Here is a 15,179-nt window from a genome sequence, read left to right as displayed (position 1 = left end):
CTCAAGAGATGTTTTCTTTCATTTAAGTTAAAACTCAGACACATCAGGTTATTTGGGGTTTTCAGAGAGAAGGTTCACCTACTGTGGTGAAAATGTTATGTCCAACTTAAGAGTTGAGTGCATGTCCTCCTCAGTGTTTGGATGTGAGGGTCCGCTAGGGGCTGTCAGTGCGCACCATTGTACGTATCATACACCAGTGAAGAGTAATAAATATGTGTGTGTCTGTGCTGAATTCAAGAAAGAACATACGAATTGATACAGAAAGTGTTTAAAAGTGGCCAAACACTATTAAACTTAAATTTAACTATTTCATATTATAATATATATATATATAAAATCACGAGTCTGTTGTGTTAGGGTTATCACATTTGTCCATTCAGAAGTGACATTTTAACACACATGCCTAACATTTATACAACTTAAAAATGCAACACTACATTCTTTCTATGAAAGTTTTCTTCATCCATTTTATTCCTATGTGCAGTCCTTTCTCCGCCTTTAAACTCTTGTTGTCTGGCAAATTCTGACACTCACTGGCTGAGGATCCAGGAAGATGTGTGGGTTCAACTGGCTGTGGATCATGCCTATGCTTGGAGAACAAGATGCCCAACAAAGGAGACAAGAGGAGAGTTCCACAAGTTGTCCTAGGGAAAAGGAAAAGAGGGTGCCAACCAAGTGAATTGTTCTCAAGGTACACACACAGACCACTGGTCCGTTATCAAAATCTGTCAAACATACATGCATATACAATATGACGTGTAATACTTATGATGTAATCTTATGATGCTAAATTAACACAATACTAGTGACTTTTCTCACACTGGTGTTTTCATTTTTGCAGGGTTCATTGTATTTGACTTGACATGAACGATCAAAGATGAATTTAGTGTTTACATGTGACACACTGTTACACAAGTACATTTACTGTAGCCTATATGTTCAAATGGGCATATCCCTGTTCTTTGTACTACAGCACTTTCCAGTAAACGTTTGCCTATTGTTGAAATCAAAATCTAAAAAGCTCAGAGTTTCTTCCTTTTGTAGACATGCAATTGAGTTGTGATGTAACAGTTGTGACATTTACACTTACGGTTTAGGGAATATTAATGTTGTTTGTCATAGTTTAAGCCATTAAGGATGAACTGCAAAATTAGGGATTCATCAATCTGACTTTTTCAGTTCCGATACGGATACCTGAGCTTTTGGATGTCAGCTGATACTGAGCACCAATCCGACACCATTAATTAATTTGTGGAATTAACTTAACATTCTTTTATGTGTGGCAACGTTAACGGTTGCTTTCTAACTTTGTAAAACAAAATCTAACTAATAAATACATAGCAATACAAGTATTATTAAAATAATAATAATAAAGAACTGATTGAATAGATCGGCCCCATTGTCACCGGTACCTGATCCACCTATTCGAATTGGTAACACCGATAACTGATGTCAGTATCGTATCTGTGTTGTTAAAATCTGTCCGAAGATGGAGTGAAAAAGAATGACTTTGTTTTTGATATTTTCTCCAAAACAAATGTAAAGAAAATCAAAAACTCACACAACACACAGAGTGATTTTGTGCTTTTCTGGCTGTCAAAGTTATTATTATTCCAAGTCTTTTATTTATTTACTCTTCTTTTGCACCGTAACAATACTTATCACTATTTTGTGTTGTTTTTTTCCGAGAACTGAAGCTGTAAGTCCATAATGCCTTTGAACAACATTGTTTGTGCTTTCCCCTTGTATGTATTGTCTGTGTTATTGTAAGCTGCCATTAGTAATGACACTGGTATCGATAAATATGTTTTCAATTGAAAAGAGCGGAATTGTTATAACAGGCTGACAACTTGGTTAGAGCGTACCCTGCCTCTCATCCACTGTGTGTTGGAAAAGACTGCAGCCCACCGCCACCCTGAACAAGATGGAGGTGTTTAGAAAATGGGTCGATGAAATGGACTGCTGCTAAAATTGATTTGTGGCCCCGGCTAATAGTATAAAGCCAAACCAAGACATGCTCTGTATTAGGCTGTACAGTGGTGCTCTAAGCTTGATGCTAATGCTAACATGCTCACAATGCTGATTTTCTGATATTTAGCACATGTAATCCAATCAAATCAAATCAATCTTTATTTATATGGCACTTCTCATACTTTGACAGTAGCACAAATTGCCTTACAGAAAATGAAAGCGAAACAAGAAATGAAACAAAACATGGACAACAAAGAAACACCATGAGAACTCAAACCTCCGACCCCCAAAAATATACACACAGAGATACGCAAGGACATACACACTCACACACACACATAGACATACACACACCCACTCACATACACTAGCGGTTGCTGAGGAGACATGGCTAGGCACCGAGATCTGAGGTGAGTTTGTGTAATGTTTACCAAAGGTGTAAATCTTCATTGTGATACAATATTATATTAAGTCTTTCAGGTCAACAGCAAACAGAACAAGTAGCAAAGTAAAATGACAGAGTGCAGAACACAATATTTAAAAACAACAAAAGTGCTTTACCGATAGATTAAATGAAACAGGAATGATTAAATAAAAATATAGATGCATAAATATAGACATAAATAAGATAATATAACTGGGTTAATAAAAGCATACAATATCTTGATAAAATCCCCAAAATATATGGTCATGGGTGCATTATCTATACTATGTTTTACGTCTTTGACATGTTATTTTGTCCAGCACCTATTTATCGTTTGGGATGTGCGTGTTCTGGTAAATCTTTTTGCGCGAATGATAATTTTGACCAGAAGATGTGATAGAGGACAAGTTAAGCGATCATCACAATGACTCATCCGGGGGACATGGATGTGTCCAGTACCATGACAATCCATCCAAAGTCAAAGGTTAAAGTCAATAGACTTCATTCTCTGGGAACCATGAATGTAACTAAAACTATTGTTTTAATCCATTAAGGCTGTCATCGATTAAAGAAATTCTTTGTCGACTAATCAAGTAGTTTATTTCATCGACATATCTGTAAAAGTGAGTTACTTTCACCACAAAGAATCATGCAAAAGCACCACTTTAAATATTGTGTTTACCAAAGATATACTCATGAGTCTCTTGGTAATAAGTCATTCACCATAGAAAAAGCATAAGAAACTACTAATTGACTGAAGAAATCTTAGTCAATGAGACCAAAATCATCAATTAGTTGACTAATCAACTTACAGCAGACTGCCCTAGAATCCAGTAGATATTTCACTGGATAGGAGAAAACTTTGGACTTTCTGTCTCACTACATCCTGACAGCACAATGAGACGGACTGTCCTTGACAGACAACCACTCAAAACAGAGGCACTATCAATGACTGCTCTAAACTCCAGTCAAACTATTACTCTGTTAATGTTTTCACAAACATATTTTAGAGTAACATGTAGCCGTAAAATGAGAACATTTGTCCAGCTGATCAGTTGGTGGATGTGGTGGAAACTAGCAGATACCATTAGGTGCAATTAGGAAAGAGAGAGAGAGAGAGAGAGAGAGAGAGAGAGAGAGAGAGAGAGAGAGAGAGAGAGCAGACAGGAACAGCAGATGGAGGTAAAGTTACATGACTTTTTCACCGATTATCTGTCTCATTGTGCTGTTATGATATAGTGACACTTTCAGCAAATATGAAGACAAATAACACATTTTTTGTTGCTAAGCAAATTGATACAATTTAGATTACCTAAAGGTTTTGGTTGAGTGCAAGTTTAACCATTTTAACCATCTATTACAGACTTAACCTTTGAACTCTGCAGATTGTGCTTCTACATCGTTTAAAACTTTGTGCTGCGAATCTGGGCTCGGTTCAGATACAGTCATTTGAAATTATAAGCCATGCAGTCCCAAAATAATTAAATGCATTAACCAAAATGTGAGTCATGTTCTGCTCCTGTGAGGGCTGTAAAGTGTGTTGTTTTCACAGGCTGACAGGTTGAATTTAACTACTGTAATATTCTGGTTGGTCCACATCCTGTGTTTACCCAGGGGGGTCCTGTAGAAAGGATCCTCAGGATAATGAAACTTCAAGTATCTGAGTTGAAAAAGGGCAGACAGGACATCAGCGGGCCCTCAATTCAGAGAAACTGTCCGTGAAATATGTTTTACAGGTAATTTGAGAGATGCTTCAACACGGACATCACATGGATACAAACACAGAAACAGCGATGGCCAGTAATCCAGCAGGGGCTAATTTGCCACAGAATGAGAACATCTCTAATCCCTGTTTTTCTCTGGGGTTTGTCAAGAGTTGCCTGGAAATCTTAAGTGCTTTAATTGTACAACATAGAAAATAAAAATGTGTCATGGGGTCGGGAGTCATTGTGTGTAAGGGAGATCAGACTGCCACGAGCATAAAGATGGAATTGGTTTTGGTGTTAAGCAAAGGATAAAGAGGGGATGAGAGAGAGAAAGATAATCCAGGGTGGTCTGGGAAAAAGGCACACAAGTTCACACACATACAAATGAATATAAACAGCTGTGCATGGGTGGAAGAAGTACCAATCATCTTATTATTTTTTACGCTTTATGAAAGGTCTTCTGGCTTTGTGAACATACTGTAAAATTAATTTTATACAAGGGAATGGTTACTCTTGAGGCACAAAATGTCATGTAAATATCAGGCAAAAGATCGAATGACGCCTGCACTATGATCAGAGACTTGTTAACCTTTCAGCGGAAATACACAGTTCAATTATCTTTTGTCGCAGTTCTCTGTCAGTAATGTGGTATGTCACAAAATGCCACATTGAGCCTCTTGCACAGAGTTGCACAACATGCTGCATGATTTAAGAATGTAACAGACCATAAAGGAAGCAATTTACAAAAAAGAATAATGATCATACAAGTTAATTAGGCTTCTGTGTTTGTAGGAAAAGCACTGGTGTTACTCAAAAATAAACGGTTTGTTCTATAAGTGTCCCAGTGACAGTGTGACAGAAATTGAATAGAGATAGAAATCATTTACACCTGTGTTTTTCCTACTGTGACGTGTCAAAAAGTCTTTGTGTTCCCCAGATTCTTCTTCTTATGGCTTTGATTTATAGACTGACGGACGTGTGGGCGCTAATCAGCTCGTATGGCCTCTCCGACCACCTCCTCAAACATACAGCAGTCATACACATTCACACAAGGCAAGGTGGGTGAAGTGCCTTCCCCAAGGACACAATGACCATGACACAAGTAGGGCAGGGCAGGGATCGAATCGCTGACCCGTCGGACATTGGCCGCACGCTCTACCAACTGAGCCACAGTGATGTTGATGTCATTGTAAGAACCCAACTTGCCATGTAAAAAGGCCTATCAGAAACATTGCATTGATAAACAGCTCAGATTTAGTTTTATTTTATTTATTAAATTGTATAAAAAAACAAGAAAAGACCACATGAAAAGACATCAAATACAACTGAGGATAAAAACACAAGAAAGTCAAGGACTTATTTCCATTGTGGTCCTCACCACAAAACATCGAGACGAGACAAGCGCTCACAGAGTGCGTGATAATCAATGAAAACATTTCCTTAAATAAAAATGAAGATGGTAAATGGCGCCCTCCTCTATTCAGCTACACTCTCTTGTCACCAGGTTGGTTCTATTTTTAAAACAGTTCAGGCTGGAAATTACTTTAATTTGCCGATCTCACTCGTTCCACTGAACTGTCCCTATAGGCAACGGTTCCTTTCCCTGTTGATGTCTTCATTTTATAAGGACACAGATCTACTGCCACGACTCACAAGTGCAAATATTGTGTGTGCTTTATCTTAGTAATAAGACACAACAAAAAATGTTGGGCACCTGTTCAATATTAAGTCTATTTCCATGTATAAGAAGAAGTATAAAAGTTATTTTTTCTTGATGTTATTAACAAATGGGAAGGAACATAATGTTACTCTTTTGAAACATTTCATCTGTTCTAGCCCTGCACAAATGAGGACATCTCCTTTTTAAAGTGGTTGCCCGTGGTTACAGCTGGCCAATTTAAGACGCAAATACACGCATAATTCTTGCAAAACAGCCATAGAAAAAGAAGAAGACATACCTAATGAAATGTTTTCACTCCGTTAGTATACAATTCACACGAGCCCGAAATACTTCATATGCATTAAAGGGAGAGATGTGCAAGCCAAGTCCCCCTATTACTGAGATAGTGCAGAAGCTTTTTAGATGAACCATGAATGTAAGGAATATTTCCATGGAAACAGTAATGACACAAACCACGTAAAACAAACCAAAACTGTGACATGAGCGGTGTGTCCGTGTGCAAATTATTTGAATCTCTGCTGCTGTTACAGGCAGTGATCATCTAGTTATCCAGGTCTGAGCCTAAATCCACCCACTGCTTAATGCAACAAAATGTGCAAGGGTCTCAGAAAGCCACCTCAGATTAGAGGGTATTAACATTTTTAAATGTGATGACATAGAGATGTCCCAACCAGTCGACTCCTCCTCATCATTGGCCATACCCACAAACTGTGGCAAAATATTTGTAGATGTATTTTGGGTAATATCACCTCTAACTTTGAACTATTACACGCAAATTACTTATTTGGCTTTTGTCAGATACGATATATATGAGAACGAATAAATTCTTATCAACCTCATAATTTTCTTTGTTTTATATTCATAAATTTGCAAAAGTAAAACCTCACTTGAATGGGTTTAGAAAAGAAACAATGCTATATATTCAGACAATTAACTCATCCAAAAATGTAAAAAGACATCAAAACTGTGCGATTGTTCAGTGTTTGTATGTAATTTATTCTCTATCTTTACTGACCTTTGACATATTTGATGTATTTATTTGTTATTTTCCTTTTCCTTTGTTTGATTTTTATATTTCTGTTTATTTCTATATCTGTTCAAAAATATATGTATTATATCTGTTTATCATATTTGTAATGAATGCAAAATTTAAATAAAATTGTGAAAAGAACCTTTCTTATCACTGGATTTACTGTGTTAGGGCTCATTTTAAACAGTAGGGGGCGTGTTGAGCCATTTCCATCCCATGAATTGCTGATTTTTCTAAATTGGTGACAACTGTCACTATCAACACTAGCACTGGTGTGTTTCATAGGAGTACAGTCATATCATTTTGTGTACAGCTCAAAAAACACATGTAAATGTGCAGTACCTCTTTAATGGACATTAAAAACTGCCTTGTCTTTAAACATTTGATCACTAACAGAGACCTTTTTGGTGTTATCGCCCACAGAACAATCCACTGGACTGAGCAGAGGGATGTGGGACACTGTTGGATGGTGTCCAAGTCACAGACACTGAACAGCAACAGTACAGCTGAGGGATGACCTTTAAAGTTATGGCTCTGTTAGTCATGCACGATGAAACATTTAAAACTGTAATCGTTGCTGTATGATTTGCTCAGGATTCGGTCCTGACACACTATGCTTCTTTTCGTTGTTTCTACCCTTCTGCTTCATTGTTTGTATGCGCCTCTAGGTGATAACCCTTGTCAAACCAGTCTGACAGGAAACCTCTCTTGTTCCAACAGCACACATCAGTTTAAAGCTGCTGCACCACCCACCCAAACACACACACACACACACACACACACACACACACACACACACACACACACACACACACACACACACACACACACACACACACACACACACACACACACACAGGTGTTCGGTTTGATCAGTTCTCCTTTCCACTGTCACTTGTTGCAGACGATTAGTGACTGTTCATGTAACATTCATGACATGTTGTGCTGTGAAGCACTTTGAGTCTGCCTTGTGTATGAAAAGTGCTATACAAATAAAGCTGCCTTGCCTTGCCTTGCCTAAAGAACCGACAACATCTGTACCCTTCTGAAAAAAAGTTACTTATTGGTGCTCGTGGGATTACAACTAAACAGTTGGATTACAGAGACGTCCTCTCAGTGTGCAGACACTGACGGACACACACACACACACACACACACACACACACACACACACACACACACACACACACACACACACACACACACACACACACACACGGGTGTTCGGTTTGATCAATCTTCTCTCTTTCTCTCTATTGATATGAAGCTTATTATTGAAAGTATAGCCTAATAAGTAATGAACATTTCACTAAAGGGCATATCTGTTAATATTATGGGCCGGTGACACCATGAACTACAGAGCTCAAGATTCAAATGTGGTTGGATCTGGGAAATGTGCTCCTTGTGTTGTTGCGAATAGTCTGAGAATATTTGGCTCATTCAAGGAAGGAGGAGGCTTTCTGTGAACGGTCAGGTCTGGAGGACAAGCCGACACACGCCAGGTGGGCGGATCAAGAATGTTCCCTGAACCGCAGCAGCTGCGGTGATTGGCTGTGAGCGCTGTCGCTCATCCAGACGCGGCAGGCGCACCCATCGGGCGCATCTCACAGGTTGCTGTCAGGTTTCGATGCAAATAACGAAGCGGGCGGCTCCGGTTCCCCCCATGTTTAATTTGAGAGAGAACGACCACACTCGGAACAACCAGTGAGTTAGTTTGGGGAGATAAAAGTGGTGGCAATGGAGAGGAGGATTTGTTCCTTGGCTCTGCTGTTTCTGGGTGAGTAGACTTATTCCTGCGAGAAATAACATTTGCTTATTTTTCCTTTGCGCCTTACTGAGCTGCCACACCTGTTTGCGCACCTTCAGGTAGGTAGGCCTACTCTGAAACCGAGCAGGCCCAAGCGACCTGTTTGCGCAGGTGACCTGTCTCCTTTGCTTTGCGGAGAAGTTACTCTTTTTTTTTTTTATTCCCATGAAAGAAAAATGAAGCAAACTAGAATTTAATGTCGCGGAAGCTCTTGAAATCAACATTATCTAATGTTTTATCTGCCTCTGATTCGACCTGTATTGCTTTTTATTGCATATAGACGAAACACAATGGCTTTTATTTAAGAACTAAAATAACTAAACTAAGGGTGATTATCGTTATCAATAAAACTTAGGCTACAATAGCACATAGGGTTTCACCAACGACGATCAAAACTCATTCCCTTGATAACATAGGCTACTGGTTAAGCGTTGGGTTCATAACTGTCTACCACAAGTTTTCAGAGCAAATATAGACATTACTGCAGCAAAAGATGAAAGAAACCCTGGAAATATTCATATCTGAGAAGCTGCAACCTGTTGATTTCTGCTCATTTATTGATTGATTGTCCTTATTGTTTCACTTCTAAACTTGTATGTGTTGTCTGTGCTGTGTGTGTGGGTGGCAGGGTGGGGTGTGAAGTTATTTGTGCAGATCTCAGGTTCAGCTGCTCACAGGCTGCAATAAAGTCAGATTAACATTATCTTCTTTTCCCCCCCTTCTAACCGGCAGGCACTCACAGCCCAATGTAAATAATCGAGATTCTCTGTTTTAAAATCTGTGACAGTGTCGGCAAGTGTTGGTGCCGTCAAGGTGGTCATCCCGGAAGAGATATACGAGTTTGCCAGGGGTGACAACATCACACTGCCCTGCACCTTTCAAACCAAGAGTACCTCAGATCCATTCATCACATGGTCTGCTGAGGCTGCAACAGCTGACGCTAAAGAGGTGTGTGTGTGTGTGTGTGTGTGTGTGTGTGTGTGTGTGTGTGTGTGTGTGTGTGTGTGTGTGTGTGTGTGTGTGTGTGTGTGTGTGTGTGTGTGTGTGTGTGTGTGTGTGTGTGTGTGTGTGTGTGTGTGTGTGTGTGTGTGTGTGTGTGTATGGGGTCATGGTCATAGTGGCTGCAAATGCGATCACATTACAAGCTAATTTGTTGTCCCAGCCAAATCTTCAGTATCTTACTGAGCAGCGTAAACTGTCCCTTTCCTTCCTGTAGCAAAATCTGTGTGTGCGTGTGATTATTATGTATGAAATCAAGAGAAGTTGGATGTCTTCCTCTTTTAATGTTCCTCTGATGCTCTCGTTGTCTCACAGGTCAACATCCTGACATATTTTCATCATAAGAAACAAACTGACATCAAATCGCAGTATGAAGGCCGGGCGTCGCTGGATGTAGATGTTCTCAAAGGGAAGGCCAATCTGAAACTGAACTCCATCACACTAGCAGACAACAAGGTGTTTGAGTGTCGTCTCCTGATTCCAGGTGACGATGAGGGCATTCCGGCTGACACTGCACGTCTGGTTGTCCTAGGTAAAATGTATTTTGTTTTCAAAGAAATATTTTGCGTGTTTAAAAGTGGTTGAAAATAATTAGATATTGCATGTTGTTTCTGGTTTCCATTCAGCCTATTGTCCGGTATTCTACTTTAAGCTTTAACATCTCAAATCAAAGTCAGTATCATGTTTTGTGTATAAATGTTCCGTAATATAAGCTACTGCAACATTGCTTATAGCAATGACGTACAAAAAAAAGAAATCAACATTACAAGAGGAAGTATCTCCTCTTCCTGTCTTCCTGTTTTAACCATTGTGCGATGTTACAACACTCATTCTCCGTATAAAATGTCCTAACTAGAAAATATGTTATGTGAGTTGATTCTGTAAACATGTAAACTTGTCTAGATTGACCCAATTACATTAGACATGTATGAATGTAATATTTAAGGACAAATTACACCTTTTTATTTCCTAGTGGCCCCATCTACACCCATCTGTAAGATCGAAGGTAAGGCAGAGTATGGCCAAAACATCAAACTGACCTGTCTGTCTGAGGAAGGCTCCCCAAAACCCACTTACTCGTGGCAAAGTCAAGATGTCAGGAAAATGCCTCGTGTTAAAGACCCTAGAAGCACAGACGGTAAGTATCAGTTTCTGTCAGGACTATTGATCCTGGAAAGTTTAAGTAATCTGTCATCTCATTAAGGTTTTTTACTCACCTCTGCAAAAGCGCACCCATTGGTCTGCATCACATGCTATACAAGTTTGAAGCTTAACGTCGTCATGCTGCTACCTCTGAGTCAAATCTCAGCAATGTTTGATGTTTAAAGCACAGGGTAGCCGTGCAAACACTGACATTGTTTTGAGTTTCTGAACACCAATGAAAGAAGAGTTATTCATGTCATATAGATGTGTGACAGTCTGTCCATCTTTCAGAGGGAGGCATCCTGTCTCTTTTCAATATCACCAGAGATACATCAGGATACTACACCTGCACCTCCAGTAACAAGATCCGCTCTGCTACCTGCAACATCACCCTCACAGTCTTGCCGCGTGAGAGAAACCTTCTGCTAGCAGCTTTTCAACAACAATCTGGGAACTTAGTCTTCCCAATATCTTTCCAATAATGCATTATAGACATTATTCGGAACATAACAATATGCTTCTTCTTCTCCTTCTTCTCCTCCTCCTCCTCCTCCTCCTCCTCCTCCTCCTCCCTTGTCTTCCTTTAATCCTGTAGCTTCGATGAACGTTGGCTCCACTGCAGGAATCATTGCAGGTGTCGTGGCTGCATTGATCATACTTGTCGTCGTCATCTATTGCTGTTGCTGCCGGAAGAAGAAGAAAGAGGAGGAATATGCCATGGGGTAATGTTTTTCTCCCATAAAGACACACTCACACTGATGAACAAGATGTTGTGGCGTGAACTTGAGGAGGACATCTGCAACGGTCCAATCACAAGACCGAATGAGCAGGTGGTCGAACATATCAGGGCTATTAGGTTTATACACGGTCTATTAGAGGCCAAAATATTGCATTTATGCAGCACTTTTAAAAAAAGAAGAATGTTCCAATGAAATTAAAGATGTCAAAGATAACTATTCATTGCCAAAAAGTTCAGCACAGCTCACAAAAGATCACACAGCAGATCTGTAAAAATAAGTTTAAGACGGCTTTTAAAAGAAGGAAGACTTCGGCTGAGCAACCAGAATGGCCTTTTCTCACCAAGTAAGCAAAAAGTAAAATAGCGTTATCAAATGTCTACATGTGATATCCGTTTTTTCTTCCTCTTTATTGTATACATTGAACCCCGAGACAGACATTGCCAAAAATCTGAACAATTATGATGCACAAAGAAGCTTCAAGTACAATATCTTTCAGATATTTGTACCGTGTTCCCATTTGCACAGCCATATTTGCTCCATTTGAAATGCCTTTTTATCCTATGTCTATACCTCTTGATTGTTTAATTATACAGCCTGTATATTGTGTGTTTGTATTAAGCCAGGCCAAAGACAGATTTATTAATCTCAGTATTGAAAACACAAAGCTTGCACTCTTCACTCAAGCCAACGCAATCTTGAATCTCTCGCATTCTACGTATTTTACCTTTTTTATGGTTTAAGAAAAAAATAAGATCATGATTTTGGTTAAAAATATGTAGAAAAAACTCCTTGATTAGTTGTTTGGGTGAAAATAAGTACGTTTGTGAAATGCAGTTGTCAATGTAAATAAGCCAACGTTGACTTTTGGTTTCACGAGGGACACAAACGGCGGTCTCTTTGGTGAAAGTCATGTGTTTGTTTGATCTATCCTCACTATGCAGACTTTGTCACTCTTAATGTTATGGTGTGAAATGACATGACATGCAAAAAGCAAAGACTGTGCGATAACACACCAAATACGGGTGCACAAACAGCATGAGCATTTGTGAACACAAACAATATCCCATCTATGTCACTGAGCAGGCGAATGGCGATTCTATGTTCAAATTTTACCAGCAACTTAATAGATTAGCATTGTTGTTGTTTTGGCTGGTGAGTGATCAAATGTACTAGCCACTTACATATTTTACTAGAAGTAGCCATTTCCAGAACCAACCACGTAAGAATCCTTCACACAAACATTTGACTCTTATGCGTTCACTTTTCAGAGTTCGTGAAGAGTACAGTGACAAAGAGCCAGCAAAAAATGGTGAGCGTCGGCGTACCGATGGAGAAGAGGATGACTCGAGTGTGAGGAGGAGCCCTGTTGAACGCAGCGACCGCTACGAGGAACGGAGTGAGCGTGACTACGATAACCACAGGTACAATGATGATCGCCGCAGCGACTACGATGATCGCCGCAGCGACTACGATGATCGCCGCAGCGACTACGACGATCGCCGCAGCGACTACACGGACCGCCGTGACAGGTACAGCGACCGCAATGAGCGCTACGACGACGAGCGCCGCTATGATGACGAGCGCCGTTACGATGACGAGCGCCGTAACGATGGCGAGCGCCGTTACGATGAGCCCTATGATGATCGTGACAGACCACCTGTGCCAGCCAGTAAGCCACCGACGACCTACGACGACTAAAGCCTCCAACTTGTGCCTACTGTTTTATCTCTGTTGACTTTCCACCAGTGGCAGTCAGTTACCTCACACTCAGGCTCTTACCTGATTGGCGCAAATAACATTTTTGCCTCCATGGAGCTTGTTGTGACATAATTGGCCAAAACATCACAACTATATTAGAATGATGAAGGAGGAGGAAGCAGATTAGCACATTATGCAAACATGCTTTTTTTTTTTTTAATTCATTAAGTCATTTTATGATTGAGAGGTAGAACAATTTTTAGTTGTTTGTGGGAGGATTTGTTAGAAGGGCAGGGAGCCCAAGATGGCGGCCACAAAGCCCGTTTGATCCTTTTTAAACAGGGAGCAGGTGAGTGGGTGGGGTCAACAGTTACACACTCAGGTGGCCTCGGGTATAAACACCGCCCGGGGCAAGATCTGTGTCTATGTTGTGTAAACTCACATCACACAAATAACAGGAACTGGAATAATTTTTTAAGAAAAACTGAAAAAAAGGTGTATACAAGAATGTTTTACCCTTTTTTAATTGCAATATGTTTGCATTTTCTATTAAGAATGCATGGCCTTGGTTTGTCTGTCCGTCTTGATTTGAGATTACTTCTGCTGTAGGGTGCAACTGGTGGTAGTTTAAAAAAAATGTTTTTTCAAGAAGTTACCTCCACATTAAAGGAAAGGGCTTCAGTTTTGTATCATTCTTTATTGTTAATATGATGCTGTTCATAGTTACATAGACCTACTGTCTATCTCTGTATAGAAACATAGAAATGTAACCAGTTTTAATGGCCTTTCTATTTGGTGCTTTCATTTTTTTTCCACTATGATGTTACAGAAACTGGAACTAGAACTTCCTCTGATTGTTGGGATTGATGTCATCACAGATATCTCAGGTTTTATTTAAATCTCAAATGAAAATCAAAATGTTTATACGTCTAAATTTTTAACATATATAGTATATAACCTTTTACCATGTTTTTTATCATGTTGAATTATTTTATAAAGAGATTTCTGTTGAAATGCATTGATGGTGTACGTTAGAAATGCTATTATCATATCTCACCAATGTTAATGTTACCAGTTTTACATTTGGGATTTGTATTGTGAAACATTTTGTGATGTATTCCATTTCATGAAATGTGCTGTAAAAATAAAGCTGAACTAAAAAGAACAACGTCTTGTAACTTTATGAATCCCGCACACCAGGTGGCAACATTTCACCACCCGAACATAAATGCTGCCAAATAACTCATAATTACATAATATTGATTCTAGGCGTAGTGGGGTTAAACAAAAATGTATTGAGTAGTTGCAGTAGTTGTATTAATTACTATTTTCATGTTTTCATGTTTTATTATTATTGTTAAACGTGTCCTTCCATCCATTGTCTCTGGAAAGAGCGTCTCGGCGCCTCCCACCCTGCGTAAAGTTACATAACTGGGCAACTATTACCGGATATGGGGGCCATTTGGATTTCAAAATAAAACGACAACAAATATGGTAGATAAAATATATGAGAAATATGACAGGACCAAACTAGTTGGCTATTCCTCCGTGATTTGCAGCTGACAGACAGTTTACTCTGTCATCTACTACGATTACGACGATAAGTGCAATCAGCGAGTAACTGAACAATATAACTAAATGTTAAAATGCATTATTAAACAATATTTGGATACATTAAATACTTTTATTATTTTCTTTAGATTCACTATTATTATTATTATTAATAATAATAATAATAATTAATAATTAATAATAATAATAATACTAATAATGTGTATTTATTTGCCTTCATTTGTTACTTTTTTTTTACGATTGAATTGATCCTTTTTATCCAGTGTGCCTTTTATGTATGTTTTATTGTCATGTTTTTTATGCTATGATATTGTAAATTAATTCCTTTTCAATAATAAAAAAACGAAAATCAGAAGGCTGTTAATTAAATTCTACCTCTTTTCAAAACATAAATCAATAACATACATT

At 39.0% G+C, this 15,179-nt stretch overlaps 1 protein-coding gene across 1 annotated transcript; it reads left to right on the top strand.

Moving 5' to 3' along the window:
- Positions 1 to 8,434: 8,434 nt before the first annotated feature.
- On the top strand, positions 8,435 to 14,358 carry LOC310950004 (cell surface A33 antigen-like). Its single transcript, XM_083917663.1, has 7 exons — positions 8,435 to 8,589; positions 9,407 to 9,567; positions 9,934 to 10,150; positions 10,592 to 10,756; positions 11,053 to 11,169; positions 11,357 to 11,483; positions 12,770 to 14,358. The coding sequence occupies exons 1-7, from the start codon at positions 8,550 to 8,552 to the stop codon at positions 13,197 to 13,199; spliced, it is 1,257 nt and encodes a 418-aa protein (XP_083773789.1). The 5' UTR covers positions 8,435 to 8,549; the 3' UTR covers positions 13,200 to 14,358.
- Positions 14,359 to 15,179: the final 821 nt, after the last annotated feature.

The sequence above is a fragment of the Echiichthys vipera genome (genome assembly GCF_963691815.1).
Source record: "Echiichthys vipera genome assembly, chromosome: 1".
NCBI classification, from domain to species: domain Eukaryota; kingdom Metazoa; phylum Chordata; class Actinopteri; order Perciformes; family Trachinidae; genus Echiichthys; species Echiichthys vipera.
Note: the sequence above shows the minus strand (reverse complement) of the source record. Positions and strands in the feature narration are given on the sequence as shown.

Bases quoted from the DNA above. Each gene is read 5' to 3' on its own strand.
- LOC310950004 (XM_083917663.1), top strand. From the start codon at position 8,550: ATGGAGAGGAGGATTTGTTCCTTGGCTCTGCTGTTTCTGG. The intron at 9,568-9,933 runs GTGTGTGTGTGT...GTTGTCTCACAG, and splicing joins CAACAGCTGACGCTAAAGAG to GTCAACATCCTGACATATTT. The intron at 10,151-10,591 runs GTAAAATGTATT...TTTATTTCCTAG, and splicing joins TGCACGTCTGGTTGTCCTAG to TGGCCCCATCTACACCCATC.